The 27,524-nt window shown below is 43.3% G+C and overlaps 1 protein-coding gene across 2 annotated transcripts in view; it reads left to right on the plus strand.

The window, feature by feature from the left end:
* flna (filamin A, alpha (actin binding protein 280)) overlaps window positions 1-24,446 on the plus strand; it is a 43,487-nt gene extending 19,041 nt beyond the window's left edge. The window contains exons 2-48 of one of the 2 annotated variants that reach the window (XM_038723070.1): window positions 242-493; window positions 1,669-1,766; window positions 2,976-3,123; window positions 3,384-3,502; window positions 3,592-3,669; window positions 5,432-5,594; window positions 5,722-5,922; window positions 7,776-7,913; window positions 8,696-8,822; window positions 8,907-9,043; window positions 9,144-9,340; window positions 9,429-9,542; window positions 9,717-9,860; window positions 9,942-10,065; window positions 10,359-10,519; window positions 10,623-10,713; window positions 10,937-11,106; window positions 11,377-11,494; window positions 12,065-12,177; window positions 12,330-12,479; window positions 12,611-12,929; window positions 13,306-13,479; window positions 13,558-13,720; window positions 13,822-13,982; window positions 14,238-14,405; window positions 14,553-14,676; window positions 14,765-14,921; window positions 15,012-15,201; window positions 16,373-16,396; window positions 16,926-17,173; window positions 17,575-17,649; window positions 18,357-18,456; window positions 18,548-18,688; window positions 18,803-18,931; window positions 19,115-19,288; window positions 19,411-19,572; window positions 19,682-19,885; window positions 19,998-20,150; window positions 20,232-20,354; window positions 20,583-20,849; window positions 20,942-21,079; window positions 21,343-21,458; window positions 22,640-22,772; window positions 22,913-23,089; window positions 23,201-23,419; window positions 23,539-23,736; window positions 24,262-24,446. In XM_038723070.1, the coding sequence (XP_038578998.1) occupies window positions 242-493; window positions 1,669-1,766; window positions 2,976-3,123; window positions 3,384-3,502; window positions 3,592-3,669; window positions 5,432-5,594; window positions 5,722-5,922; window positions 7,776-7,913; window positions 8,696-8,822; window positions 8,907-9,043; window positions 9,144-9,340; window positions 9,429-9,542; window positions 9,717-9,860; window positions 9,942-10,065; window positions 10,359-10,519; window positions 10,623-10,713; window positions 10,937-11,106; window positions 11,377-11,494; window positions 12,065-12,177; window positions 12,330-12,479; window positions 12,611-12,929; window positions 13,306-13,479; window positions 13,558-13,720; window positions 13,822-13,982; window positions 14,238-14,405; window positions 14,553-14,676; window positions 14,765-14,921; window positions 15,012-15,201; window positions 16,373-16,396; window positions 16,926-17,173; window positions 17,575-17,649; window positions 18,357-18,456; window positions 18,548-18,688; window positions 18,803-18,931; window positions 19,115-19,288; window positions 19,411-19,572; window positions 19,682-19,885; window positions 19,998-20,150; window positions 20,232-20,354; window positions 20,583-20,849; window positions 20,942-21,079; window positions 21,343-21,458; window positions 22,640-22,772; window positions 22,913-23,089; window positions 23,201-23,419; window positions 23,539-23,736; window positions 24,262-24,446 (7,265 nt within the window). The remainder of the gene's footprint in view (window positions 1-241; window positions 494-1,668; window positions 1,767-2,975; window positions 3,124-3,383; window positions 3,503-3,591; window positions 3,670-5,431; window positions 5,595-5,721; window positions 5,923-7,775; window positions 7,914-8,695; window positions 8,823-8,906; window positions 9,044-9,143; window positions 9,341-9,428; window positions 9,543-9,716; window positions 9,861-9,941; window positions 10,066-10,358; window positions 10,520-10,622; window positions 10,714-10,936; window positions 11,107-11,376; window positions 11,495-12,064; window positions 12,178-12,329; window positions 12,480-12,610; window positions 12,930-13,305; window positions 13,480-13,557; window positions 13,721-13,821; window positions 13,983-14,237; window positions 14,406-14,552; window positions 14,677-14,764; window positions 14,922-15,011; window positions 15,202-16,372; window positions 16,397-16,925; window positions 17,174-17,574; window positions 17,650-18,356; window positions 18,457-18,547; window positions 18,689-18,802; window positions 18,932-19,114; window positions 19,289-19,410; window positions 19,573-19,681; window positions 19,886-19,997; window positions 20,151-20,231; window positions 20,355-20,582; window positions 20,850-20,941; window positions 21,080-21,342; window positions 21,459-22,639; window positions 22,773-22,912; window positions 23,090-23,200; window positions 23,420-23,538; window positions 23,737-24,261) is intronic. The other variant, XM_038723071.1, reaches the window with a different exon arrangement.
* The last annotated feature ends 3,078 nt before the right edge of the window (window positions 24,447-27,524 follow it).

Here is a 27,524-nt window from a genome sequence, read left to right on the forward strand (position 1 = left end):
CTAGGTATGCATCCCATTCCTCCTTAAAAACGTTAGCCATACATTAGATAGCAGAGACACTCCTGAGGGAAATGTGGCATCCTGACAGATTCTCACTGAGTTTTAAATAGAAGATCCAAGATCCAACAAGAGTCCTTCCTCTGATCAACGGTTTCTCGTCCATTTTTTCAGGTTTGCATGAATGTTTACACATGGTATCATGACTTCAAATCTGTCCCCTCTCTCTTCCCCTGGACTCCAGACTCTAAAGCCATTGTGGATGGGAACCTGAAGCTGATCCTCGGTCTGATTTGGACCTTGATCCTGCACTACTCCATCTCCATGCCCATGTGGGACGAGGAGGAGGAGGCGGATGACAAGCAGCAGAAGACTCCCAAGCAGAGGCTGCTGGGATGGATCCAGAACAAACTGCCCGAGCTTCCTATCACCAACTTCCACAGGGACTGGCAGACCGGCCGGGCCCTGGGTGCCCTGGTTGACAGCTGTGCTCCAGGTGAGGGAAAGTGTGTGTGTGTGTGTGTGTTCCTGTACTTTAGAGAGGGATTTGTGTCTATGTGCAGAGGGTGCGGACATGTTTTGTGTGTTTGAAGGGTCAGTGGAGGTGAAGGACTAGAATGTGTGGGTGTGCACGTGTTTCCCCCACAGAAAGAGTCTGAAATTAACACCAGCCATGGTGTAAAAAGCATTTATCTCTGGAGGAATAAGAGCTCGGGGTTACCTGAAACACTGGCCCATAGCTTTTTGAGGTGATACTATTCAAATACCTCAGTTTTATATTGTATTATTATATTGTTTATTTGTCTTTTAGCATCGTAACTGTCTGCATACAACAGTGATTGACAACTGCAGATCTGAGGTCAGGTCAGGGAAAGCATGAGTGCGTATTTCTCACCTGTGTGAGAGTTAAAACTGAGGGCGGAGATGATGATGATGAGCTGAACAGAGTGCAGAGGAGGGGAGTACTGCCCCATCTCATTATGGGCCTGTTACATTAGGAAAGTGGGGAGAGAAGGAGCCTGAGGGGAGGACAGAGTAGTTGAAGGAAAGTAAGGAATAATGGAGGTTTCTGTTTACATGCTCAGGATGTTTGGCATACCTGTGGATCAGCGTCAGCCTTGAGCTGGAGATAAGGCTTCAAAAAAGCTTTTATTTTCCTCCAGGAAAAAGATTTTCATCAGTGTCCAAAAATAACAACCTCCAGAGTTGAGTGTCAATTATGAAGAAGTAAATAAAAAAAACTGCTGACAGATAATATGCTCGTGTGAACACCATAACATGCAACAGATGAATTCAAGGGCAGACGAATTGATGAGCCACAAAGACAGATGTTTGACCCCACACTCAATTACTGCTGAAGATTATTCATCTTCAAAGAAAGATTAGGAATGTTTTGCATTCTGCCTTTATCTGCTGGATGTCGTCAAGGCTGTAACTTAGGAGTCAACATATTGTGCTGACAAGAAGCTCTCTGTCTCTTGATTAACCTCAGCTGACGTATGAAAATGAAAAATACTGTGCTAAACTGCCAGGTAATGTCACAAAAAGGTTTTAAATTGTTCCATATTGTCATGATATTGTTGTGACATGTTTTTAACTTTTATATATTAAATGATGAGTTAATGCAACACTGCTTCCTGTCGCAAAACCAACCTCTTTCCTGTCCTGCAGGTCTCTGTCCTGACTGGGACCAGTGGGATCAGACCAAACCAGTGGACAACGCCCGTGAGGCCATGCAGCAAGCTGACGACTGGCTGGGAATCCCACAGGTAAAATAAATACCAATAGACCAAAAAAACAATAAGCAATAACACATTCTTCCTCTCATAAATTAAATGTTGAATTCATAAGCAATAAATTAGGGGAAATGCTGCTACAGCCTTGTTTGACCAACAGCAGATTGTGGCTGATGTTAGCAAGAGTTAGCAATCCTTAAATATACTGTATGTTGTCTAACTGAATCACTTTTCTGACTTTATCTCTCTTCTCTGTTTATGCTACTGTTGCAGCGAAGCAAAAAATTTGCTCCGTGTTAGCAGGCCTTCACTGTTACACTACAGTTTAGCCTGTAACATTATCTTGTAACTGGCAACATTGCTGCTATTCAGCAAAACGTACACAGAACTGCTTTAGCCTACTTTATACTAATGTTTCATACATAGGCCACATGTTTGTACTGACCTTGTGTTAATTTAACCTTCAGTTTAACCTGGCCAGGCAAAATTAAACAAAGATAAACTTAAGTAAAGGAAAAGGCTGGTGATATAGTCCTTTTTTTTCTTATTGTCAAAAGATGCATCATTCTTTAATACTAGAGGACTGACTTGAGAAATGTGTAGGTTGACAATCATGGTGCGAGTTGCCACCTCAGTGGAACAGAACGTACAGCAACCATGCCGAGTCTGGTGGGATGTTCACTTGGACATTATATAGAGAATCAACACAAGCTTAACTCAAACATTTGATCTCCTTTAGTGTTTGTCCAGAAAAGTTAAACATTTAATAGGGAGATTAAGTATAACTATGCTGCCTCTTGTGTTGCTCTGGTGAATGGCAGTGTTGTTGGCATGATTGGCACAGTGCTGGCAGCTGGCACAGCATAGCGTGCTGACAGTTGTCTCTGTGGTCACCGCTGTTTCCGCCTTCAGCTCTGCTTCTGCTAAGAAACTGGCTTTGTCCCTTCCCCTAATGTCTTTGTGGGTTGTAACATCAGACAATAAGCATGTCTGTATGAGTTGGTGCCTGTTGGTTCGCGTGAGTTTGTCTCAGGTACTTTCTGAGTCGCGGAAGAGGTTGGTATGTGGTTTTCATCTCTAAATCACAACTACTCAGTTGATTTTCGTGGGTACAGTCTCCATGGCAACTAATCAGCGCTACGTCAGACTGTACAACTGTAGCCTCCCTTCCCTTTCATTAGAGAGTATGCTAACAAGGAAAAACCTTTGGAAAACTCTTTTCTTCTCGTCTTGGTGTCTTAGGTTATAACCCCTGAAGAGATCGTTGATCCCAATGTGGACGAACATTCAGTCATGACCTACCTGTCCCAGTTCCCCAAGGCTAAACTGAAGCCTGGCGCACCTCTACGACCCAAACTCAACCCTAAGAAGGCCCGCGCCTATGGGCCAGGTAAACACACACACACCTGTATCTAGACTTCAACAAGGAAACAAAAGCGTTTAGAGCAGGGAGGATTGGACCCAGAACCTATGAGCTAGACCAAGAGGTTGTTCTGGATACAGCTTTAAATGTGACCTAGTAATGTTAAGGAGCATGCATTGTATGTACCTACAGCCCTTTCTGAGTCAGTCCAGGGCCCAACATGACACATGCACAGGACATTATTTAATACACTATCACAACTCTCCTGCCACCTCCCCTCTCTGAAGGTGTCGAGCCTGTCGGTAATGTTGTGATGAAGAAGGCTGTGTTCACCGTGGAGACCATCAGTGCAGGAATGGGAGAGGTGCTGGTTTACGTGGAGGACCCTGCAGGACACAGAGAGGAGGTGAGACGCTGGTGATGTTTGGGATATTTGGTTCTTTTTTGGTTGTTCTTGCAAATTATTTTGTTAACTTTTTTAAAAATCTCCTCCAGGCGAAAGTGACTGCCAACAATGATAAGAACCGCACCTACTCGGTCTTCTACATCCCTAAAGTCACAGGCATGCACAAGGTAAGCTAAGAGTAATTTTTAATGCATAAGACTCATCTTACGTGATATGACCCTCTAAGTGGACTGTTTTCAGTGTATTCCAAGGATGTGGGAAGCCAGTGTTGGAAATTGAGTACATTTACTTTGAGATACTTGTACTTTACTGGGATATTTCTATTTTATGCTACTTTATAAATCTGCTCCACTACATTTCAGAGAGAAATATTTTACTTTTTACTGCACTACATTTATTTGACAGCTGGGGTTATTTGTTACTTTGCATATTTTGCATATTGAAAAGTGACAGAATCTGCCAGCGTGTTTTTCAACCTATTTTCAATGCAAATCTAATTTTTCATAATTGTAGTGCACACCTGTATTATACTTTTTGAGATATAGACGCTCATTTGTTAAACATTTACATTTAAACATGTTGAAATATTCTCACTACACTGCAAAATGGGTGTATTAGGACTCACTTAAAGACAGAAATGTCTTTCTGTGATCAAGGTTTTTGCAGGTCCACTCTATAACAGCTGCTCACACATGACTGCATCATTAATATTATTCTATGACACATATGCCATTTGGCACAACAAATACTTTTAGAAATACAGTGGCAAAAATGCCGAAAGAATAATCTGAAAATGTTTCACTTCTCTTCTTCATTTGCATAAGTCTTCGCTTCTCTCTCGCTATCGCCCAGCTGCACACTTTCCATTTCTCCCCTTACTCTTCAGGGAGCCTGTGAGATGATGTTTATACATAAATATAATTAAATTAATACTCCATCAGAGCATCTTAATAAAATTGCCTCTAAGTGATTACTGCACAGAGCGGCAGTAATTAAAAATAGAACCATGTTATTGTTGCCTTACGTGGACAGAAGCTCTCTAAAGACTGAAGTGGATTAAATTCTCTGTTGGGATGATCAGTGCCTGTCCTCTTTATTCAGTTGAGCACTTGAAAAACATCTCCATGTGCTCGCACGCTTTTGAAAAAGTGCGTAATGAAAAAAGAAAAATGGTAAAACACATTTTTATTAACAGCAGAAAAACAAACAACAAAACCTCCATCCTGCCAGGTCAAACTTTTTTTATCATAAACTGATACTAAGTTTTCATTTTGATATATATTTATTACTAAAAGGGTTTCTACTACCCAGCTATGGAGTAGTCTTTAATTAAGAGCAGCTTTTCACACAAGTAAAATTTAAGATTTTTTTTATACCACACAGAATGCAATTTGATGCCTGTCTCACGATCCTACCAGCCAAAGTATGAAAGAATGATGAAAAATCACACAACCTAGAATTCACCTTTTTATTCAGTCTTCCCCGGCAGTATAATACAATAATTTCTAATGATATAGTTAATTAAATTAATAATACCTGGATCCGGATGAGCAACATAAAATCTATAGCTGAATTAATCAATCAAAAATGATTAAATCCTGTAAGTTCATCTAAGTTTTTGCTAAAGTCGCACTCGCCCATCATAAGACGATGAGCCTCCTAGCTATTGAGCCAGCTAGCTAGTGTTGGTGGTGACTGAAACAGCACAATCCACTGTCACAACAATTAGTTTTTACATTTTATAACTAACCTGCTGACAGCAGGCAAGAAACAATATTTAATACTTTGTTAATTAAAGGTTTTTTTAATACCTTCTAAGGTCTTTTTTTGAGGAAACTGAATTCAATGTTTTCCTAGACCTCCAGATACCCTGTAGTGGGACGTGATGGGTCCAGACACAATTTTTACTCTCTCCTTTCTGCTCTGTAGGTGACAGTTTTGTTTGCAGGGCAGCACATCTCTAAGAGCCCATTTGAGGTAGAGGTCGGAATGGCTCAGGGAGACTCCAGCAAGGCCACGGCCCAGGGACCAGGCATCGAGCCCTCAGGGAACATCGCCAATAAGTCCACCTACTTTGACGTGTACACAGCAGGTAATAACGCCGGCGATCGGAGTGAGGTTTGGAGTCTTAGTCACTGAGTTTTATCGTGCGGTTTAACTCATGTTATACCAGTTTCCTGTTCTTGCATCCCCTCATCTCGCTCCCCTGTTTCTCTCAGGTGCTGGTGTTGGCGAGGTAGAGGTGATGATCATGGACCCTGCTGGCAAGAAGAACACGGTGACTTGCACCATCGAGGACAAGGGCAACAGTAGCTACCGCTGCACCTACAAACCCACCCAGGAGGGCCCGCACACCATCTACGTCACCTTCGCCGGTGGTCAGATCAGCAAGAGTCCCTTCACAGTCACCGTGGGAGAGGGTAAGAATTGTATATTTGATACCTTAAGCAGCGTCCTATTACTAAGGTCACTAAGAGACCCTGCTTAAAAGTCATTCTGTGTTTTTCCCTGTAAATCACCAGAATTACATGAATAGAACTCCAATCTCTCAGCATGTAATGACTATCAGCTCTAACAAAGCTATAAATCTTAAAGGCAACAAGAGACAGCCATTTTTTAAACCTTGAATATTCGTTTTTTCTTCAGTTGGGTCTAATGCTTTGCTGTCTTTTCCTGCCACTGTACGGGATGGTGTCCTCTCTTCTCTCCTCCCCTCCCTCCCTTCTTCTCTTCGATAGAGGCCCGGTGGTATCTGTCCTCTCTCTGGAATGGCCTCTTCCTTCTGCTGTCATTTCCTGTTTCCTGGGATCTCTCTTGGGTACCCACTGTGTGCGTGTGTGCATGAGTTGGTGATCTGTATGTCCATGTAGATATCTGACTGCATATCCTTTACTGTGTGTGTGTGTGTGTGTTTGTGCATGTCTTTACTTGTGACTCATTTCCCTCTGTAGACTTGCTATATGTGTGGTATGTGTCATCTGCATGTACAACTCAAAATGACTCGCTCAGGAACAACTCAAGAAATTCACAAACAAATTCTCAGATTTCCCTGATAGAAAACAACCAATAAGCTGCAGTCTTGCTCAGAAAATTGTGCCTCCTTTCTTCCAGCTCCCTATTGGTCTTTACACCATGACACAATTCACAAAGAATTGTATTTGTGTTGCGTGACCAGCGTTGTTTGAAAGATGGCTTTTGACACAATGACTCATTTTTGTTTTCTAGGAATGAAAATAACTTGGTAGAATTGAAATGAGCTTTGAGAAATAACCCAACCTTTAAGATCCATCCAAAACGACTTGTATTAAAATAAATAAATATTTTGGTACCAATTTCTAATATAAAGGGGCTATAAGTTTTAACTAATGGCTTTACTAATAGTTAATAAATAATTTTATACTTCATAGATCATAAATAAGCCATTCATAAGAACATGGCCAGGTTATAAAAAATACCATTGTTTCTCCTTTTTTATTTGGTAATACCATAGTTCTAAATGTTGTTAATTCATTAAATTGATCCAATGTAAGTTATGTTGCAGGACGATGATAAATGCAGTTTGACAGTAGCATAAGTGAAGAAAAGTTACAAAGTCACAGAATGGACTGAGTAATGTGAAATACTCAGGCATATAATAATGTAAATTTATTTTTTTGCTAATATTGGCCAACATTAGCCACCATAGATTTCTGGTCATACCAGACCAGTAGTAATGCTATAGTACTAAATAATACCTCAACCTCAAACCCCAGCATCAAAATAGATTTAAATATAATACAATATAAATATATCCTTTTTCTTAGAGTGCCAAGTATACCGCTCCCTGGAAAATATCTTGACCCCCTTTCTGTTGCCTCTGTTCCTGTGGGGTTTCCTTTGTTTCCTGCAGGTCTTCCGACTGTGACTCAGCTGTTCCTATTTTATAAACGTTTAATCAGGAGATATGAATACTTCACTTTCTCTGTGAGGGTAATGCCTCATTTCCTTTACTGTGGTGGATGAATTCACGCTGCGGGATAAGATAGCCGGATAAGAGCCTCAGGAGGGATGTGCAGGCGGGAAAGGACAATTGAAAAGCACTAAAACGTTCCAGCAACCCTTCATCCTTTTTGAAAATGATGGATGCACCGTTCAGATGGAAACAGTTTTGGTTTCATATCATTCACCCCGCACCTCATTCCTCTTCTCCCCACTGAAACCACCACTGTGCTCAAATGTGGTCATAATGTTGGAGTCTATTTCATTGTGTGTGTGTGTGTGTGTCTCCCCACAGCATGTAACCCCAGCCTCTGCAAAGCTAAGGGTCGTGGTCTGCAGCCAAAGGGCCTGAGGGTGAAGGAGACTGCAGACTTTAAGGTTTACACCAAAGGAGCTGGCACCGGAGAGCTCAAGGTCACCATCAAGGGGCCCAGTAAGTTACACTGCAAACACGTATTGGCTTGTTCTTCATAATTCCACATACATTTCCCAGCTCTTCTTTTATTGCTGTCACATTCAAAGTCCCCTGAAATAAATAAAAGTAGTCCTTTCATACCCATTTATTTAACTGTACATATTTATATAGGTTAATTTATTTGATATTGATTTAAAAGGCATTCCATAAACATCTGCCCTAAAAGTCACTAGATTGATTGATTCTTTTTTAAAAATAAAAATGCAGTCACTAAAAGGCTTTTAAAATTCACCAATCAAATCTAGCAAGAAAATCATTAAGTTGGCGAAAGTGGCCATGTAAACTTTATTCTTTTTTTATAGAGAACAGAAGACTGCTTTGCACATCTATTTCATCAGATATTTATGAGCAGCGCATCAGGCACGTGGAAGTTTTCGCACTGAAACGCCACAAATGAATGTATTATTGCAAGTTAAACCAGTTTTTTTTTTTTGTTTTGTTTTTTTGCATCTCTTTTTTAATATAGCCCAAAATTGCACACTTGCTTCAAAGGGTTTTACGATCTGTAAATTTATGACATCCATAGACCCTCAATTCAAATTAGGAATATGCCAAAAGAAACTTTGAATAAAGTGATGGTACCAGTTTGTTGTGACTAAAGCTTCTTGCATTGACCCCAAATGGCCAAAAACACAATTAATGTAGGTTTACTCATAAACTTTTGAAAGCTGTGTTGTTGTTGTTGTTGTTGTTAGCTCATAAATTGGCAGTTAAGAAAAATATTTCTTGTGTGTTTACAGAGGGGCTTGAGGAGCCATGTAAAAGGAAAGATCTCGGAGATGGTGTATATGGATTTGAATATTACCCCACCACACCTGGAACATATACCATCACCATCACCTGGGGAGGACAGCACATTCCCCGCAGGTACACACACTCTCATGGAAACAAATTCTTCACTTGAACTGAACTGACTTATTGTTGTGACTGATCGTTCTCTGCTCCGTTTAGTCCCATTGAGGTCAAGATTGGCGCAGAGGCAGGCCAGCAGAAGGTGAGGGCCTGGGGTCCAGGGCTGGACGGCGGAGTTGTCGGCAAATCTGCTGACTTTGTGGTGGAGGCTGTTGGAGACAACGTCGGTACACTGGGTAAGTAGGCCAGAAGGGAGGACAGAGAGTAAAAGAATCCTAAACATATATGTTGTTGTAAGTTACTCACTGACAGCTCTGTTTTATTTTCCCTGTTCAGGTTTCTCTGTGGAAGGTCCATCTCAGGCAAAGATTGAGTGTGACGACAAGGGTGATGGATCCTGTGACGTGCGCTACTGGCCCACAGAGGCTGGGGAGTATGCCGTGCATGTGCTCTGCAACAACGAAGACATCCAACACTCTCCCTTCATGGCTGAGATTGTCAACCCGCCTGGCAAAGACTTCTACCCTGACAAGGTTTGCACACACCCACCTACCTAAAGCTGCAAAGCAGTTGTTTCCTTTAATGTTGAAATAATTTTTGCCATGAATGTGTTTATTCCAGGTTAAGGCGTTCGGCCCAGGCCTTCAGAGCAGTGGTTTGGCTGTTGGAAAGCCCACTGAGTTCACAGTTGATGCCAAGCAAGGAGGAAGTGCTCCCCTGAAGATTTTGGCTCAGGTAGGGCTGCGTGTGTTTCCGCACATGACCAGAAATGTGCTGCACGAGTAGCATCATCTGGCTCCGTTTCAGCCCCTCAAACACCTCTGTCTTCTTTTATGCACCTTTTTAATAGATCTATTCCACTCTGAAGTGTTGTCTTATTCAACTCTTTGGTTTTCCACATCTGCACAGGATGGCGAAGGTACTCCTGTGGATGTACAGGTTAAGGATAATGGCAACGGCACATATGCCTGTACTTACACCCCACGTAAACCTGTAAAACACACTGCCATGGTCTCGTGGGGAGGAGTCAACATCCCTGACAGCCCATTCAGGGTGAGGACACATACACACTGACACACAAAGGACATTAAATCACAGAAAAGTCTCCTTTAGCTGTTGTGTTTTTGACCACAGATGAACATCGGCGCTGGCTGTCATCCAAACAAGGTGAAGGTGTCCGGACCTGGGGTGGCCAAGACCGGCCTCAAGGCCTTCGAGCCAACTTACTTCACCGTTGACTGCGCAGAGGCTGGTCAAGGTAAAGCGACATTAAAACTCTTGCATTCTTTCAAACAGTACGACTGTTTGGGCTTTTATTCATCAGTTGGACAGAAACAAGACTCCAGATGAATGCTATTGTTGCTAATGTGTCAGTTGGATGTGTAAATAACCAATTATTTGCCAATAAGTTCGTCTTAACAACTTTATAAGGTTATAATATGTCAAAGACCTGTTGAATGAGGACAATAGAGGCAAAAAAAGGCTGCATTAAATGGCTGCGGAGCGTCAGCTGTAATCATCAGTTTGATGAGGTTTGTCTCCTGTCCTCAGGTGACATCAGTATAGGTATTAAGTGTGCCCCCGGAGTGGTGGGCCCCGCAGAGGCTGACATCGACTTTGACATCATTAGGAACGACAACGACACGTTCACTGTCAAATACACTCCTCCTGGAGCAGGCAGCTACACCATCATGGTCCTGTTTGCTGACCAGGTAAGTTTGAATCGTGTGTTGCTTGTGGCGTGAATGAGAGCAGAAAGTGTGTGTGTAGGATTTAGTGTATTCTTAGGTTTTAAAATGTGTGTTTGATGTTTAGGCTATTCCAATGACGCCCATCAGGATCAAAGTGGATCCTTCTCACGATGCCAGCAAAATCAAGGCAGAGGGACCAGGACTCAGCCGCACTGGTAAGAACACCTGTTCACCCAGTTTATCTAGTTATTGCAATAAAACCAAAATGAAACAAAAAAAAATATGACTCATTTCCTGAGAGAGAATTTTCCAAAATGTCTCAGCAGGCAAAACTGCTGGAGTTTTAGAAATGGAAGTTATTGTGAAAATGCTACATGAATGATTCCGTAATTTTCACCCAGGCTGAAATTAACTCTGATTAATCTCCTTCTCTCTCAGGCGTTGAATTAAACAAGCCCACTCATTTCACTGTGAGCACTAAAGGAGCAGGAAAGGCCAACCTGGACTGCAACTTCAGCGCCCCAGTCAAAGGAGAGGCTGTCAAGGACTTTGAAATCATCAACAACCATGACAACACACACACTGTGAAATACACACCGGTGTATCAGGTAAGATGGGAGAAGCACTCACACATACAAACGTGCAGATTTACTCTCTATACCTAAATCGTCTCATAGTTACTTTCTGATTACAGTCTTCACCATCAAGTACAAGCTAGAGCCAGGAGACAGTTAGCTTAGCCTAGCATAAAAACTGCAGTTGAACTGAACTGGAATTTGCTCGGTCAGAAACAGGCGGCTGTTTATGTTGGCATTATCTGTCCACCCTTTCCTACATAATCATTTGTGTGATCACATCTGTGTCACTTCCTGTCCCAGGGTCAACTGGCAGTTGCTGTGACATACGGTGGAGATAACATTCCCAAGAGCCCCTTCGTTGTTGGTGTGGCCCCAACACTGGATCTCAGCAAGATCAATGTCAAGGGCCTGGGAGACAGTACGTAGTTTCCTGTCATTGCTCTTGCAGCTCTTCACGTTTTGACTTCACCCCTTAACTACAGCATCATTTTGTGTTTGACATAACCACAGCTGAATGGTGTTTCTGTTGCTCAGTCGTTTTGTTTGTGTGGTGTATCATTTCTCTTCATCTGTGGCATTTTTCAGGATTTTTGACAGAAAAAAATAGATTAAAAGTTCTGCATGATAGATAATAAGTGTGTGATTTTGATATTTAAGGATCTGATCTCCCAAAGATTTTCCCTAGCATTTGTAATGTGGCGCTGTATATAATTGTGTCCTGCTGAGTTAAAATTGTACAATCCTATATCAGAATTATGAGAGAATACATCATTATTTTTGAAATTTTGTCTCAGAATCAAACTTTTGACTTACTGTTTCATAATTTTTACTTTATACCATGTGATTTTACTAAATCTAAGAACAAAATCTGACCTACTATCTCATAGTTTGAATTTTGTTTTTTTTTGATGTCCATTTGAAACACTTATCAACCATATAATGGAATATCTAATCTACAGCACTCTCTTTGCTCTGTGTGTCATTGTAGAGATGACTGTAGGCAAAGACCAGGAAGTGACTGTCAAATCAAAGGGTGCTGGTGGTCAGGGCAAGGTCGCTGCCAAGGTGACCGGACCGTCAGGGAAGCCTGTGGCCAGCAAGGTGTGGCACATGATTAGGACTCATTTTGCTTCTTTACAAGTGTCCATGTGGAGACGATGTGTGGTCCTGAGCAAAATCCTGCATCTCTAACATATGATGCAAACATGCTGGATTTTTTAATGTGTAAAACCCTGTTCATATTTCTTGTTCAGGTTGAGCCAGGGCTGAGCCCAGAGACCAGTGAGGTGAAGTTCATCCCGCGGGAGGCAGGGCCATACCAGGTTGAACTGACCTATGATGGCGTGCCAATCCCTGGATCACCCTTCAACCCCACAGCGTATCCTGCCTCAGATCCCTCAAAGGTTAGCCACAGTTTCTGACAGACCGTACAGATCTATAGTAATTAAATAAAATGTATAATGTGTAAATTAAAGTAAAACACAATTTTGTTCATTAATCATCTGTTCCTGTCCTCTCTGGCCTCCCCTCTCAGGTACGCTGCTCTGGCCCAGGCTTGGAGCGTGCCAAGGTCGGGGAGAAAGGGGAGTTCATTGTGGACTGTACCAACGCCGGCCCGGCTGAGCTGACCATCGAGATCATCTCAGACAGCGGCACTGAGGCCGAGGTTCACATCCAGGACAACGGAGACGGGACCTACACCATCACCTACATCCCTCTCTACCCCGGCTCGTACACACTCACCATCCGCTACGGCGGCCAGGACGTGCCCAACTTCCCTGCTCGGCTCAATGTGGAGCCTGCGGTCGACGCCAGTGGAGTCCGTGTGTTTGGCCCGGGAGTGGAGGGCAAAGGTAAAAGAACCTGCTGCAGGAGATTAACATAGATGTTTTTTTTGTCATGCATTTGTTATTTTGTGTTTTGGTCACAGAATGTTTTTTTTATTTTTTTTTTCAATGTTCTGATGCAAAGTTAATTATTTAATTTTCTGTGTCCTGCATATATGCTGTAAATTAATGTAATAAATATTTATGTTTTAGGTGGAAGTTGTTAAGATTTTGTTAAGTAATGTTTAATTTTTTTATCCTTCTTCCCTTTGTTTATCCTATTGTTGGCATACTTCAACAGTTGTAAGATCTGAATCAGATTGATGCATCCCTGGATTCTTATCTGTACAAGCTTGCAAACATTTCCCCAACATGCTGTATGTTCCCTGTTCTGTGTTTTTAGGTGTTTTCCGCGAGGCGACCACAGACTTCACTGTGGATGCTCGTGCTCTCACACAGACCGGAGGCGACCACATCAAAACCCTCATCAGCAACCCGTCTGGCAGCCGTACGGACGCCATGATCACCGACCTCAGAGATGGCACCTACAGTGTAGAGTACACTCCCTATGAGGAGGGTGAGTTCAGACGCAGCAGTGTGTGCGTAATTTGATTCTCAAATTTGAAGCTGTTCTAATATTGTGTGTATGCTTCAGGCCCACACAGCGTGGAGGTTTGCTATGATGGCTCTCCAGTGCCTAAGAGTCCCTTCCGCGTTGCCGTCACTGAAGGCTGTGATCCAGCACGTGTTCGCGTGCACGGTCCTGGACTGAAAGGCGGCACCACCAACAAGCCCAACAAGTTCACAGTGGAAACCCGGTAAGTGAGACTGATTTACTTGGAAGAGTTCAAGCAAAAGGCAAATGTCACTGAAAGGTTTCCTGCTTGTATTTGTAATGTCCATCGTCTTCCCTCTGCAGAGGAGCAGGTACTGGTGGTCTTGGTCTGGCGATGGAGGGTCCATCAGAGGCCAAAATGTCCTGCACTGATAACAAGGATGGCAGCTGCAGTGTGGAGTACATCCCATACGAGCCTGGCACATACAACCTCAACGTCACCTACGGAGGACAGCCCATCAAAGGTGCCTAACTGTTACAGCTAGAAAAAAAAAATATATATATATATATATATCTGGTTGCATTTTATCACAAGTTAAATTTTCTGAGAGGACAGGAATTGTTGTGAATACAGTGTTCAGATCTCTGACACAGTAGAGAAAGCCGAGATATGCGTGACAAGAAAGAGAAACACAGCAAAGGTTTTGTGATAAAGTTTCTAAATATAAAACTTTCTCAGATGGCTTTTTCTAACCTTTTCTTACATTTTGTCTGTGCAGGTAGTCCATTCTCTGTGCCAGTCAGTGACACAGTGGACAGTACCAAGGTGAAGTGCCAGGGTCCAGGCCTGGGAAACAATGTCAGGGCCAACATTCCTCAGGCATTCACAGTGGACGCCTCCAAAGCTGGAGTGGCCCCACTGCAGGTCCGCGTACAAGGGCCCAAAAGTAAGTGTGCGCTCTAATGTTTCTAATGTATTCATGATTGAAAAAAGCGTGTGGTTTGTGATGGTCACATACAAAAAGAAACTAAGAATTATAACGCTTAGTATTGTACTTCTCTCTTTCTGCCTCTGTGTTTGTGTGTGTGTTCAGGTGTGGTGGAGCCTGTGGAAGTGGTGGATAACGGTGACCAGACTCACACAGTCAACTATGTTCCCACCAGAGAGGGACCCTATTCCATCAATGTATTGTACGCTGATGAGGAGATACCTCGCAGGTAACGCACAAAAGATTCTGCATACAATCACCATTTTTTAACGTCTGGATATTTGTTCCATGCAACCTCTCCTCTCTCCCTCTGTCAGCCCCTACAAGGTGAAGGTGCTCCCCACCCACGATGCCAGTAAGGTCCGTGCCAGCGGACCCGGCCTCAACACCACAGGCGTGCCCGCCTCTCTGCCCGTCGAGTTCACCATCGATGCCAAAGATGCAGGCGAGGGACTGCTGGCCGTTCAGATCACCGTGAGTGCTCACATGTGATGCACATGCTAAAAATAAGAACAAATTACTTTGGGAAGTGTTTTGAAACTTTGGTAATTTACCGCCCTAAAGGACCCAGAGGGGAAGCCTAAGAAGGCCAACATCCGTGACAACCATGACGGGACCTACCTGGTGTCCTATGTGCCGGACATGACTGGCAGATACACAATCCTCATTAAGTACGGAGGGGATGAGATTCCATACTCACCCTACCGTATCAGAGCCCTGCCCACCGGAGACGCCAGCAAGTGCACTGTCACAGGTATGTGCAGGGCAGTTAGACCATTTTACACGTGTGTTCACTTTTATTTAATTAGTTTGACTCAAAGTCTTTTGTATTGCCCTCTATATACCATAGGAGCAGTCATTCTACAAGATAATGATTTTTAATGTTCCTAATTTGTAATATAAAACTCCAATGAGCTGCTGGTTTTCCCTCAAAGTAATTAACAAAACAAGAAATCGTTTGGTTAAACTACACAGTGTTGTGTTATTTATGCTTCATCCACTTTTCACCCATTTTGAATGTTTAAAGGAACTTTTTGATGTATTAGGAAATGCACACAGCTACATATCTGTCCATGAAATATGAAGCTGGAGCCAGGAGATGGTTAACTTAGCTTAGCATAAAAATGGAAGCAGGGGGAAACAGCTAGCCCTCATATCATGTTTATTTAATCTATATGAAAACCACAGATTCTTGTCTTTACACTTAAGATTTTGCACATACAATCAGTGAGCTTTAGAGGAGATGGCAGGCGGATGTAGTTGAGTCTAGTTTGGCTTTGGACAGAGCAAGAGTAGCTGTTTCCATTTCCAGTCTTTATGCTAAGCTAAGCAGTTGCTGGCTCCAGCTTCACTTTTAGCATCAGACATGAGAGTATCAATCTTATAATCTAACTCTCAAGAAGAAGTCATCATATGTATTTCCTAAAATGTCAAACTGTTCCTTAAAAATAAACACAGATTTATTCTGATTTTTAAAGTGAAAACTAATGTTAATGTCAAATTATAATTCATCAAAATATATTTTATTCACGAGCTATGATGTCACTCACAGTAATCACAAACGATAATCTCCCAGTATAACTCATATCTGTGAGAGCGTGAACGATGATCAGTTCTTTAAGATTTTATCTCTCAGCGTTCCTACTGCTGGAAGATCATTTTTCATGCATTGTTGTATTCTTCACTCTGTGCTCCTCAGTTACACACCCCCTCACCTAAGTCCACGCTGTGCACACACACACACACACACACACACACACACACACACACACCCTCTCTGCTTCACACTCCACCATCACCGTTTGTTTTCATCCAAGTGTTTGGAGCACAGTTATTGCCTCCCACCACCCCCACCCCCACCTGACTGTCTTTTATTTGTCACTTTTTGTCTTTGCTCCCCTGCTTCTCACCGTTCCTATTATCAGTCTCAATCGGCGGTCACGGTTTAGGTAAGCCTACTGAATGACTTTGTAATGTAGAGGAACTACTCTACCTTTTCTTTCTTTTCTGTCAGCATGGAGGATAGTGGCACCAGGTTTCATCCGGATATCCCATTTTCTCTCTCACTCTCTCTTGCTCTCTCTCGCTCCCCCCCCCCCCCCCCCCCCACTTATTCTTCTCCTATAGTTCTCTCTCCCATACCTGTTTCCCCTCCCATCTTATCTTCTGTTTGTCTGTTTCCCACTCACATTTTTTAATTGGACAGACTAATGGACTAACAGAGTAAGTAGGATGGCATGGTGGAATGGCTAATCTAGCTCCATGTGGGTCTACATGGTAACTGTATGATAACAATATATGAGTCGATGGTAACAACGTACAATAGATGGAAGTAACGTGACTACATCTCATCCAACTTTAACCTGGTCTCATGGTTGTGGACTGTGCATGCTGAATGTGTGTGTGAAAGAAAGTGTGAGTCTGTTAGTTATCATAAATGGCGTCTCACCACTGACTCTTTTCTTCTCAATATTCAAGGCGCTGGTGTCGGCCCAACCATCCAGATTGGCGAACAGACAGTCATCACAGTGGACGCCAAGGCTGCTGGGAAAGGAAAGGTGACATGCAGTGTGTGCACGCCCGAGGGGGCGGAGCTCGACGTGGACGTTGTCGAAAACGAGGACGGCACTTTCGACATCTTCTACACGGCGCCGCAGCCTGGCGAGTATGTCATCTGCGTCCGCTTTGGAGGGGAGCACATCCCTAACAGTCCCTTCCAAGTCACGGTGAGTGATGGGCATTTTAACCTTCATTTAACCAGGGTGGGTAGTTACTGCAGCGTAATAACACCATTCAAGACCAGAGTAACAGCTGAGATGTTGCTTTAAAACCAGACTGATGTTTACTTCTAATGGGGACTGACCAGCAATTCCAGGATTTTTGACAGCTTGAAGATACTAGGATAACAAACAGAGCAAGGTTTGAGTGAGAGATGATGCATGGACCAAAGATCCGTGACGCTGTTTCTCCCTACAGAAGCTTCGTGATTGGGTCCTGGTTGGCACCAGACATTTTCTAAATCACCCTGACTACTGTTTTATTCCCCTCCAATCCCTTCCATCTTTTTTACCCTCTCCATCCCCGACACCACCCCTACCTACCCCCTCACCACCTCCCAACCCCTCAGGCGCTGGAAGGAGCTCCATCAGACCAGCTCATGCAGCAGAGCCAAATCCCCCAGTACTACGCTCAACAGCCCTGGGTACCTAAAGCCTCTGCCTCCAGCCGCTCTCATCCCTCTCAGTTTTTGTTAACTTCCTCTTTCCTCCCTTTCTCTCCTCCTTTCATCTCGTGTACATCACCATACATGACCTCCTTTCATCAGCCTTTATCAGTGTGTGCTGTCTCTTATCGCAGGTGTTTCATCTCTGAGGGGGCCTTTTCTCTCGTTTCACTCCCTCCACCTCATAAACAGGAAACATTAAACACATGGGGCAGTGCAACAGAGCTGCACAATATCAAAAAGGAATATTCTTCAACATAGGAACTTTTTCCTTTGCAATTTGGGAATTAAATACTTTTCGTATTTTCCATACATCCTTGTGCAGCCCATCTGTTCAGCAGTGCTTCATGTCACCTCGCTTTGGAGACAAAAGCAGCCATTTTGAGAATCAGCAATGTGTCAGCTGTGCCACATTTTACAAAATGGCGAACTGAGCTTATTCATTCTCCCTCGACCTACCGGTGTTTTTGTGCTCACCTCATTCTCTCTCGCAGTTTGTGTCGGTGTCATCATCCTGACCATGATCACCATTGTCATCTCCATTGTCAATCATTTCATCTCATGATTGTCTCATCCCATTTTGTTTGCTGGTGTTTGGAAGCTTTTACCCCTCTGCCCTGCCCTGTGACGTGTACTGTTACTGTAACCACACGTATCGCCACTGACCTCTGCTCTCTGTCTCCCAGGCAACAGACAGACCAATGGGAATGAATGGTCTGGATGTAGCAGGGCTGAGACCGTTTGACCTGGTCATCCCGTTCACCATTCAGAAGGGAGAGATCACAGGTAACATAAACAAGTCTACGCCCCAAATCAACTTTACTGAGGATTTCTGTGTTGCGTGTACCTCAACGTATGTTTCCATCCTCTGCTGAAGGTGAGGTCCGAATGCCATCAGGCAAGGTGGCCAAGCCGGACATCACAGACAACAAGGACGGCACGGTTACTGTCAAGTACGCTCCCACTGAGGCCGGCCTGCACGAGATGGACATCAAATACGATGGCATTCACATCCCTGGTACAACTTACCACTTACTAAGTGTTTTTGTAACCTCTAAGGTGCTTGAGATGTTTTGTTCTTTGTTCACTCATTCTCTCTCTCTTCTTCTCCTTCTCTCTGTTATAATCACAGGAAGTCCCTTACAGTTCTATGTGGACTACATGAACAGTGGTAATGTCAGTGCCTACGGCCCTGGCCTCATTCATGGGACTGTCAACAAGCCTGCTGTCTTCACTGTGAACACTAAAGATGCTGGAGAGGGTACGTAGCAGCAACGTGGCAGACTGACTGTCTGCAGCAGCTTGTGTAGAAATTAGTTGAATCCGAGGAGATGCACATAAGTATTACGTCTAACTCTTTTTAGTCATGACTGTGCCAAAATTATTAACAAAGGGACAAACATAATCACACAAAACGCCGTCTCTTCATATCCTGTCCTTGTAGGTGGTCTGTCTCTGGCCATCGAGGGTCCATCCAAGGCAGACATCAGCTGTCTGGACAACCAGGATGGGACCTGCACCGTGTCCTACCTGCCCGTCCTGCCGGGAGACTACAGCATCCTGGTCAAATACAATGACAAGCACATCCCCGGCAGCCCCTTCTCCGCTAGGATTACTGGTAATATAATCTAGCAGCGTGACGTACAAAGATCGGGAACCACTGCCCTGTCTTTTCTCCTCTTGAGTGTGTTTATGTCATCAGCGTGCGCCCTAACTGGCCTGTCACTGTTGGATCTTCAGGTGATGACTCCATGAGGATGTCCCAACTAAAGGTGGGCTCAGCCGCTGATATCCCACTGGACATCGGAGAGCTTGATCTCAGCCAGCTGACCGCCTCCCTCACCACGCCCTCGGGCCGCGAGGAGCCCTGCCTGCTGAAGATGCTGCGTAATGGACATGTTGGTGAGTGTGTGTCTGACGTAAGCGAGGAGACGTCGACTGAAAGGATGATTCTTAGCTGAGTCATGTTTTTAACCCTCCCCTCCTCTTTTCACGCACGTGTCTGTCACAGGTATCTCGTTTGTTCCCAAGGAGATCGGAGAGCATCTGGTGAACATCAAGAAGAACGGTCGCCACATTCCTAGCAGCCCCATTGCTGTTATGATCAGCCAATCAGAGATCGGTGATGCCAGCCGCGTGCGTGTGAGTGGCCAGGGCCTGAGCGAGGCCAGGACCTTTGAGCCTGCAGAATTCATCATCGACACTCGTGATGCAGGTACGCGCTTCATATGAAGCGATTTCTACAAGTGTTAGCTGTTTTTTACATTTCATTTTCAGTCATCCAGTTTTTTCATTTATTACCACTCCCTTGTGTTTCTTCCATACAGGCTATGGCGGCCTGAGCCTGTCCATTGAGGGGCCCAGTAAAGTGGACATCAACACTGAGGACCAGGAGGACGGCACCTGCAAGGTCACCTACTGCCCCACTGAACCAGGGAATTACATCATCAACATCAAGTTTGCTGACCAGCATGTGCCAGGTGCTTATCTTTAGAACAGACAGAGTAGAGCCGTGTTGTTCTGATTTGCTCATCTGAGTCAATCATTGTGTTTGTGCACAGGGAGTGCGTTCACAGTGAAGGTAACAGGGGAGGGCAGGATGAAGGAGAGCATCACAAGGAAGAGGAGAGCAGCATCAGTTGCCAACGTCGGCAGCCAGTGCGACCTCAGCCTCAAGATCCCAGGTGACTAAAACAGGAAATAATGACAATGCATCTCTCCCTTAAAGCGAGACCATTTAACTTTCGGAAAAAGAAATGACACATTCTTCGTCTCTCAAAATGAAAAGTAACAGACATGACTGACTTTCTCTTTTCCACTTGTTTTACTGTGATACTACATTTTAACTACATTTAATTACAGATACACATTTAATTGCAATGATTCAAACATCTGTCTGCCTGTCTCTTCAGAGATCAGCATAGCTGACATGACAGCTCAGGTGACCAGCCCGTCTGGCCAGGTTCACAAGGCTGACATTATGGAGGGAGAGAACAACACCTACTGCATTCGTTTTGTCCCCACTGAGACGGGTGTGCACACAGTGTGTGTGAAATACAACGGCGTGCACGTGCCTGGCAGCCCGTTCCAGTTTACCGTCGGCCCGCTGGGAGAAGGCGGGTCTCATAAGGTTCGTGCTGGAGGGCCGGGCCTGGAGAGAGCCGAGGCTGGAGTACCAGGTGGGTGTGGTGGCTGGATTATTAGTGTTTGTGTGTGCGTGCTTCGATATGTAATTGTACACAGCGTACCTGACTCTGTTTGTTCTGTGTAGCCGAGTTCAGTATCTGGACGAGGGAGGCTGGAGCCGGAGGTCTCAGCATCGCTGTGGAGGGGCCGAGCAAAGCTGAAATCACCTTTGAGGACCGCAAGGACGGCTCCAGTGGAGTGTCCTACATCGTGCAAGAACCTGGTGAGAGAAGAGAGAGGGAAAGATTTATGAATGGATGAGAATTAAGCTGCAGATAAAAGTTATACATCCAGTGTATAATGTGATTTTCTTAAGTGCTGTTTTTTGTTTTGTTCCACTCTATATAGTTATACTCTTGTCCCTTTTTGGCATAAATGTTGTCTTTTTATGGAGAAATTAAATCAATATGCACATGTTGTGGACGCCTGTCACTGTTGTGTTTTGTGTTGTAGTGACTTTCTGACTTGAAATCCGTTCTCCTGTAGGAGACTACGAGGTGTCGATTCGTTTCAATGACGAGCACATCCCTGACAGCCCCTTCATCGTGCCTGTGGCCTCACCGTCAGACGACTCACGTCGCCTCACTGTTGCCAGTCTTCAGGTGAGGCTCTGAGACACACACACATCCGTGTGCGCACACACGAGGCCACAGGACACTGCCTACAATGCAGCAGCAGCTTGTAATTTTACTTTTTGTGCTTATGCAGATTGAAGAATATCATGACCACTGTAAAATGCAATTGTTGCAATACCAGAGACAATTTAGCTTTTGTGGTTTCACACTATAGACAAATATTTACTGGTCATGAGGACTTTGATAGTGTGGGTTCCATAACTGAAGCAGATGACATATTTAACGATGTATGATGGAACAAGTGTAATAGTTGGTTTATCGTTAAATATATGGCAGAGTAGTGAATGTTTTAGTTGGCCAAGATGGTTAGAGATCCATAAGAGGAGAGTTCAGAGGTACAGGGTAGGAACAGCTGCTGCTGTATTGTTGGGCCGTGCAAGGGCCTCTGGGATACTAGAGGATTGTGTGTGTTTCTCGTGCCTCATTCTAAAGGCTCCCAACAGCCTCCCACCTCTGAAAGTGATACGGGGTGCTAAAGGGTTAAAGAGGTCTAACATGGGCTGTTTCCTCTCTGTTCACACTTTCACAAGTACATGCACACAATACTGTGGAAGCCCATTTCTGACAGATAAGGAAACGTTCTGCAGGATAAAAAACCCCCCTCAACATTATGAGATAATTTAAAATGTGACTTTCTCATCAGGTTGACTTGTGATAAGTATTTTTATTTTTACCCTGCGGAACTTTCCAACTATTTTTTTCTTTTTCTGGTGGAATTGGGCTTTGGTAAAACACTGACTTTCATACATAAATATGTATCTTCACCTGCATGCAGACCCACCCTCACAACAAGCACAAATGTGCTCACACACATACATCATGGTTATAGATAAACTGTCAAATTTGCGCACTGGGTCGTTCTTACAAAACACTTTTGTTCTCTTCTCTTTACACAAATACCTGCCTTCTCTGCCTTTTCACTGTACAGCCCTCCTCTTTAGCCTTGTTAGCGACCTCCAGGTAAGGCAAATGTTAGCCTAAGTTATCTGAATATGACACTGTGGTGATCATGATGCTATGAAAGAGACAGTCTTAAGTAACAGTTTGCTGCTTGTCCTAGTGAGCAGGGGGAAAGTGGGATAGTTATTTGGTTGGTGTTAAATAATGGTGATCCAGCGTTGAGTGTGTGAGTATGTGTTGTCGAGCAGGAGTCGGGTTTGAAGGTGAACCAGCCGGCGTCATTTGCCGTCAGCCTGAACGGGGCGAAGGGTGTGATCGATGCAAAGGTCCACAGCCCATCTGGAGCCCTAGAGGAATGTTGCGTCACTGAGATTGACCAAGGTAACCACAGGGATGGCATCCAAACTCATCTGAACACCTTCAGGCTGCTCACGCTCACACATTTTGGAAAATCAAATTTTGAGTATTGCGGGAAGACTTTTCCAGGAGCCTTACTTTTCCCCTCCCCTTTGTTTGTATAGACAAGTACGCAGTCCGGTTCATCCCCAGAGAGAACGGTCTCTATCTAATTGATGTGAAGTTTAACGGAAGTCACATCCCTGGTAGTCCGTTTAAGATCAGAGTTGGAGAGACGGGCCAGGCTGGAGACCCTGGGATGGTGTCCGCCTACGGTGCAGGACTTGAGGGAGGCAGCACAGGTAACACACTGCCCCTCTACGCAACAGAACAAAATTTAAGAGGAGTGGAATTTAGTTTCAGCTCAACAGTCTTTCCCTGTCCTACTAAACATCTGTCTTGTTTACCTCCAGGAACTGCATGTGAATTTGTTGTGAACACAAGCAAAGCAGGCCCCGGCGCTTTGGCTGTGACCATCGACGGGCCCTCCAAGGTGAAGATGGACTGTGTGGAGTGCCCCGAGGGCTATAGGGTCACGTACACCCCAATGGCTCCTGGCAACTATCTCATCTCCATCAAATACGGCGGCCCTTATCACATCGTCGGAAGCCCCTTCAAGGCCAAAATCACTGGTGAGGAAGGTCTTTGTTTTTCATGCAATGCATGATTTTACTGAAAATGCAAAAGAACGATTAAAAACTGAATGTAAATACCGCCAAGATTAATTCACACTCTCTTCCCCATTTTCCAGGTTCCAAACTCGTGTCCAGCCACAGTATGCACGAAACCTCCTCTGTTATGGTTGACCCTGTGACCCGCGCCATCAGCTGTTCTCAGCAGGCTGTTCCCACCCAGTCAGACGCCAGCAAGGTCGTGGCCAAGGGCCTGGGCCTGACCAAGGGCTTCATCGGTCAGAAAAACAGCTTCACTGTTGACTGTAGCAAAGCAGGTATGTGTGATTCAGATATTAATATATTTGTTGTTTTTTTCAAGAAAAGTGTCTTTAAATGTGTGGAACAATTTTTGTGTCGCAATCCTGATCACACAATGGGACATTTAGAGCACAGGAAAATTATATATATAATATTTTTTAACATACTTGACTTCTAGAGAAGTTATAGTCACTCTCACTCTGTTTTACTCCAATGCCATATGTGCTCTGAAGTTTGCCCGCATGCTCCCTGAACAAACCAGCGTTTCAAACAACACAATTTCGCAGCACAATAAATTCAATCTGTGCCAATTTTTCTGAACTTTAAACCACCAATAGATTATCAGCAATAGCAAACGTGCATACAATTTTGTGTGCTTTGCTTTATTTGTCTTTGCATGATAATTTCTCTACAAAACATAATTCATGGGCTTGCAAAAAAAAATTATTCTGTAATCGCAATGTCGCGTCACAATATAATTCCATGTAAGCACAAAGTAGTAAATCCTCCCAGACTTCACACTCATCTGTCTCTGTCCGCAGGTCGTAACATGCTCCTGGTTGGCGTGGATGGTCCCAAGGTCCCCTGTGAGGAGATCCTAGTGAAACATTTGGGCAACCGCATGTACAACGTCAGCTACCAGCTCAAAGAGAAGGGAGAGTACATCCTGGTGGTCAAGTGGGGCGACGAACACATCCCCGGCAGCCCATACCACATCACTGTCTAAAAGCCCAGCTCCACAATCAGAAACTTAAACCACTGTTTTGAAACAACGGAAATTCTAACCGATCATTGTTTACAGCTCAAAGTCCCTCCCATGTTACAAGTTAAGATTTCTGGCTTTATTTGCATCTTATTGTATAACTATTTAACCAACTAGAAAACAGTGTTTACTCTTAGCCGCATTCTCCGTTTTTCCACAAGTGAATATTTTCATACCAACATCTTCACTGTAACCCAGTCCAGAATCTCTCAAAGATCAATGCATAGACAGAAAATTCCTCTCTTTGCGGTTCAATCGCTCCATTTCTTGTTTCATTCTTCCGCTACAATCGCATCATTCAGTAAATCTAGGGAGGAGAAAGATGCACCTTTTTTATTACTGTAAGCCAGCAGTCTGTTGTGCCTTAGGCTTTTTACATTTCAGGACACAAGTGGACATTAGTAGATTTGTCTGAACTGGTGTAGAGTGATAGGCTAGCATGGCGTAGTGTAGCAGCAGTAGAGTTTGGCGCCGCTGAGCCCAGCATCGGATGCAAGGTTGCTGTTTACACTGGAGGAGCTGCTCTTACATAATGGATTCAGTTTTATATGAGCTTTTATATGAGCAATCACAGGATGTGTCAGAGGTCATAAGCCTTCTTGACCTTTGGGTTTAATATGTAAGAATGTGTAAAAGACCTTTAATTGTCCATATAAAAGTCAGATGAACGGCTCGTCTGTTACTTACAACAACAAATGCTCAGCACCGGCCCAGCTTGCCCCAGCATGTGGTGTTCGTGATGCTCTTTAACTAACCCAGTCGTTTAACCTGCTGCTAGTGTGATCCAGTTTTAGGCACTGCTGTTCTTAAAGCCATTATATGGATTAGAGTAGGGAAATAACAAAAGATTAAAAGATAGGACGACATATGTGAACAGGGAGGAGAAGGACACATTTCACAGTAACTTACTCCTGGTTTGTCTCGCACGTGCTCTCTAGACACCGCTACTGGGAAAACAACGCGTTTTGTGTGTTTTAATGTGTGATACCAACATGTGCTCTGCATGTTCATTAGGTTGTGAAACTCTAAGGATACAGAAAAGCCTCTGATTCAGATTAACATCGACATGACATGTGGTGGCGTTCGTGGTGGTTCACCTTTTTGAGTATGGAACTTTTTCATATAAATTAAAAGGTTTTAAAAGGGAAGTTTCTACAGTTGTGCTGGATGGAAGAGCTGATGATGATGATAATGATGTTGTGGTTTGTCACGTCCTGAAAACACGATGACCAAAAACAAAAGAGAACAGATGTTGCTTTGTTTTCTGATCAGTGTTTGTATCTCACCCACCCCCTCCCTTTATCCTTCCAGCTCGCTTTGTGCGTAATCTATCTTTCAGAACAAAAAAAAAAGATTCTTGTCCTAAATAAAAAAGGCTTTAAAAGTGTTTGTAAGACAGTATTTTGATACACAATAAAGTTGTCTAAGTATTTTTCCTGTCAATCTTTTTTTGTCTTTTTAACTTGTCTGCTTCTCATTGAATGAACGGATGAATTAAGATACTAAATGGTGACAAATACAAAAAGGATGAAACCTAAATTGAATCAAAATCCATTGATAGTCTTAACAGAGACTCAGTGTGCCTGCGTCGCTCTGTATGGGTGGAATTAATGATACCTTTATATCTGCAAAAGTTTCCACTGAGTGGAAAATGTGTACATTACTGGAGTCTGCAGCCAACGCCCTTCCTAGAAAACTCCAACTCCTTATTAGGTCTGATTCACTTTCTACCTCCAGAGGCCGCTGCAAGAGAGGGAATCTTACTGAAAGTCTTGCGTAATAACTTCAAAACATTGCTTATGCAGAGCTCTCAAAAACAGGCCTACCTCTTACTATGAAGCCATCTGGTTAGATTATATAATTGAGACCAACGTGACGTAGAGAGCCTTGTCCTAAGTCAAAGTGCTTCACCATTAGGAAGAAGCCATTTGTAGAAACAAGTACATTTTAAGAAGAGGAATATTAATTTCAGATTTCAAGTAAGAGGGCCCAGATCTTTACCGTTCATTGTATAGTTATAAAAGCAGACTAGTGTTACTTTTACAACTTTATGTAGTTTGTACATACTCATATTCATGCAAAACAAGCAATGATAGCACAGGGAAAACAACAGGAGAATATTGATATACAAGTCAAAAACAGACTTGAATGGCATTGTAGATGTAGATGATGGCTTTTTTGTTCATGCAGACAGTGCTTCAAAGTAAGTTCTCAAACTCATTTTTGAACTGGTGCTTTTTATTTAAAAAAAAAAAGTTTTACATAAATAGGTTTCATAAAGGGAAATAAAAATGTAATTATTTCTATGACCGTAAACAAAAAAATAATGTCTATTTCTTTAGAAATGCGTTTGTTGGATAAATTAAATCCATAATGTGAAAATATACATTTCTATCTTTGTTGGTGACAAAATATAAAATATTTGTTCTTAAAGTCATTTTCATTGTAGGGTGGAGCCTACACTGAGGATTAGCAGGGCTGTGAAACACAAGTCTGATGCATTTCTTTTAGCACTTTTTAAAATAACATATTTATACCATTTAACATAACATCTGTCTTAACTGTATCAGATGAGTTGCTGTCCTTATCACAGTAGAAGCAGCACTAATAACCAAGGGCATCACTTTGTGTTGAAAGGTGGTGGGGGCATAGGTGTTCAGATTAGGGGTGTGATTTATATAAGAAGCTTGTTTTTTAGTTCAACTTACATTTATTGGACAATGCATTGCATGTATTCTTATTGTGCAAATAAACCTTTCTCAAAGCTTTTAAATTTGTTCTTTAACATTTCTTGGTGCAAGCTATTTTTCAGGACATTTTTAACAAATGCTTTCAAAAAGTGATGACACTTTCATCTAAAGCGCCTTACAATTGCTAAGTATGTCAGAGGTCACACGCCTCTGAAGCAACTAGGGGTTAAGTGTCTTGCTCAGCTACACAGTGGGTCTCTCACACCAAAGGCATGTGTCTTATCCACTGTACCATCACCTCCCCAGTGTCGCTTTTTCTTGACGGCAGCCTACTACATGAAACTCTTATATA

The sequence above is a fragment of the Micropterus salmoides genome, unplaced genomic scaffold (assembly GCF_014851395.1).
Source record: "Micropterus salmoides isolate LMB-PRFRI ecotype aquatic unplaced genomic scaffold, ASM1485139v1 Ms_hic_scaffold_16, whole genome shotgun sequence".
Taxonomy (NCBI): Eukaryota; Metazoa; Chordata; class Actinopteri; order Centrarchiformes; family Centrarchidae; genus Micropterus; species Micropterus salmoides.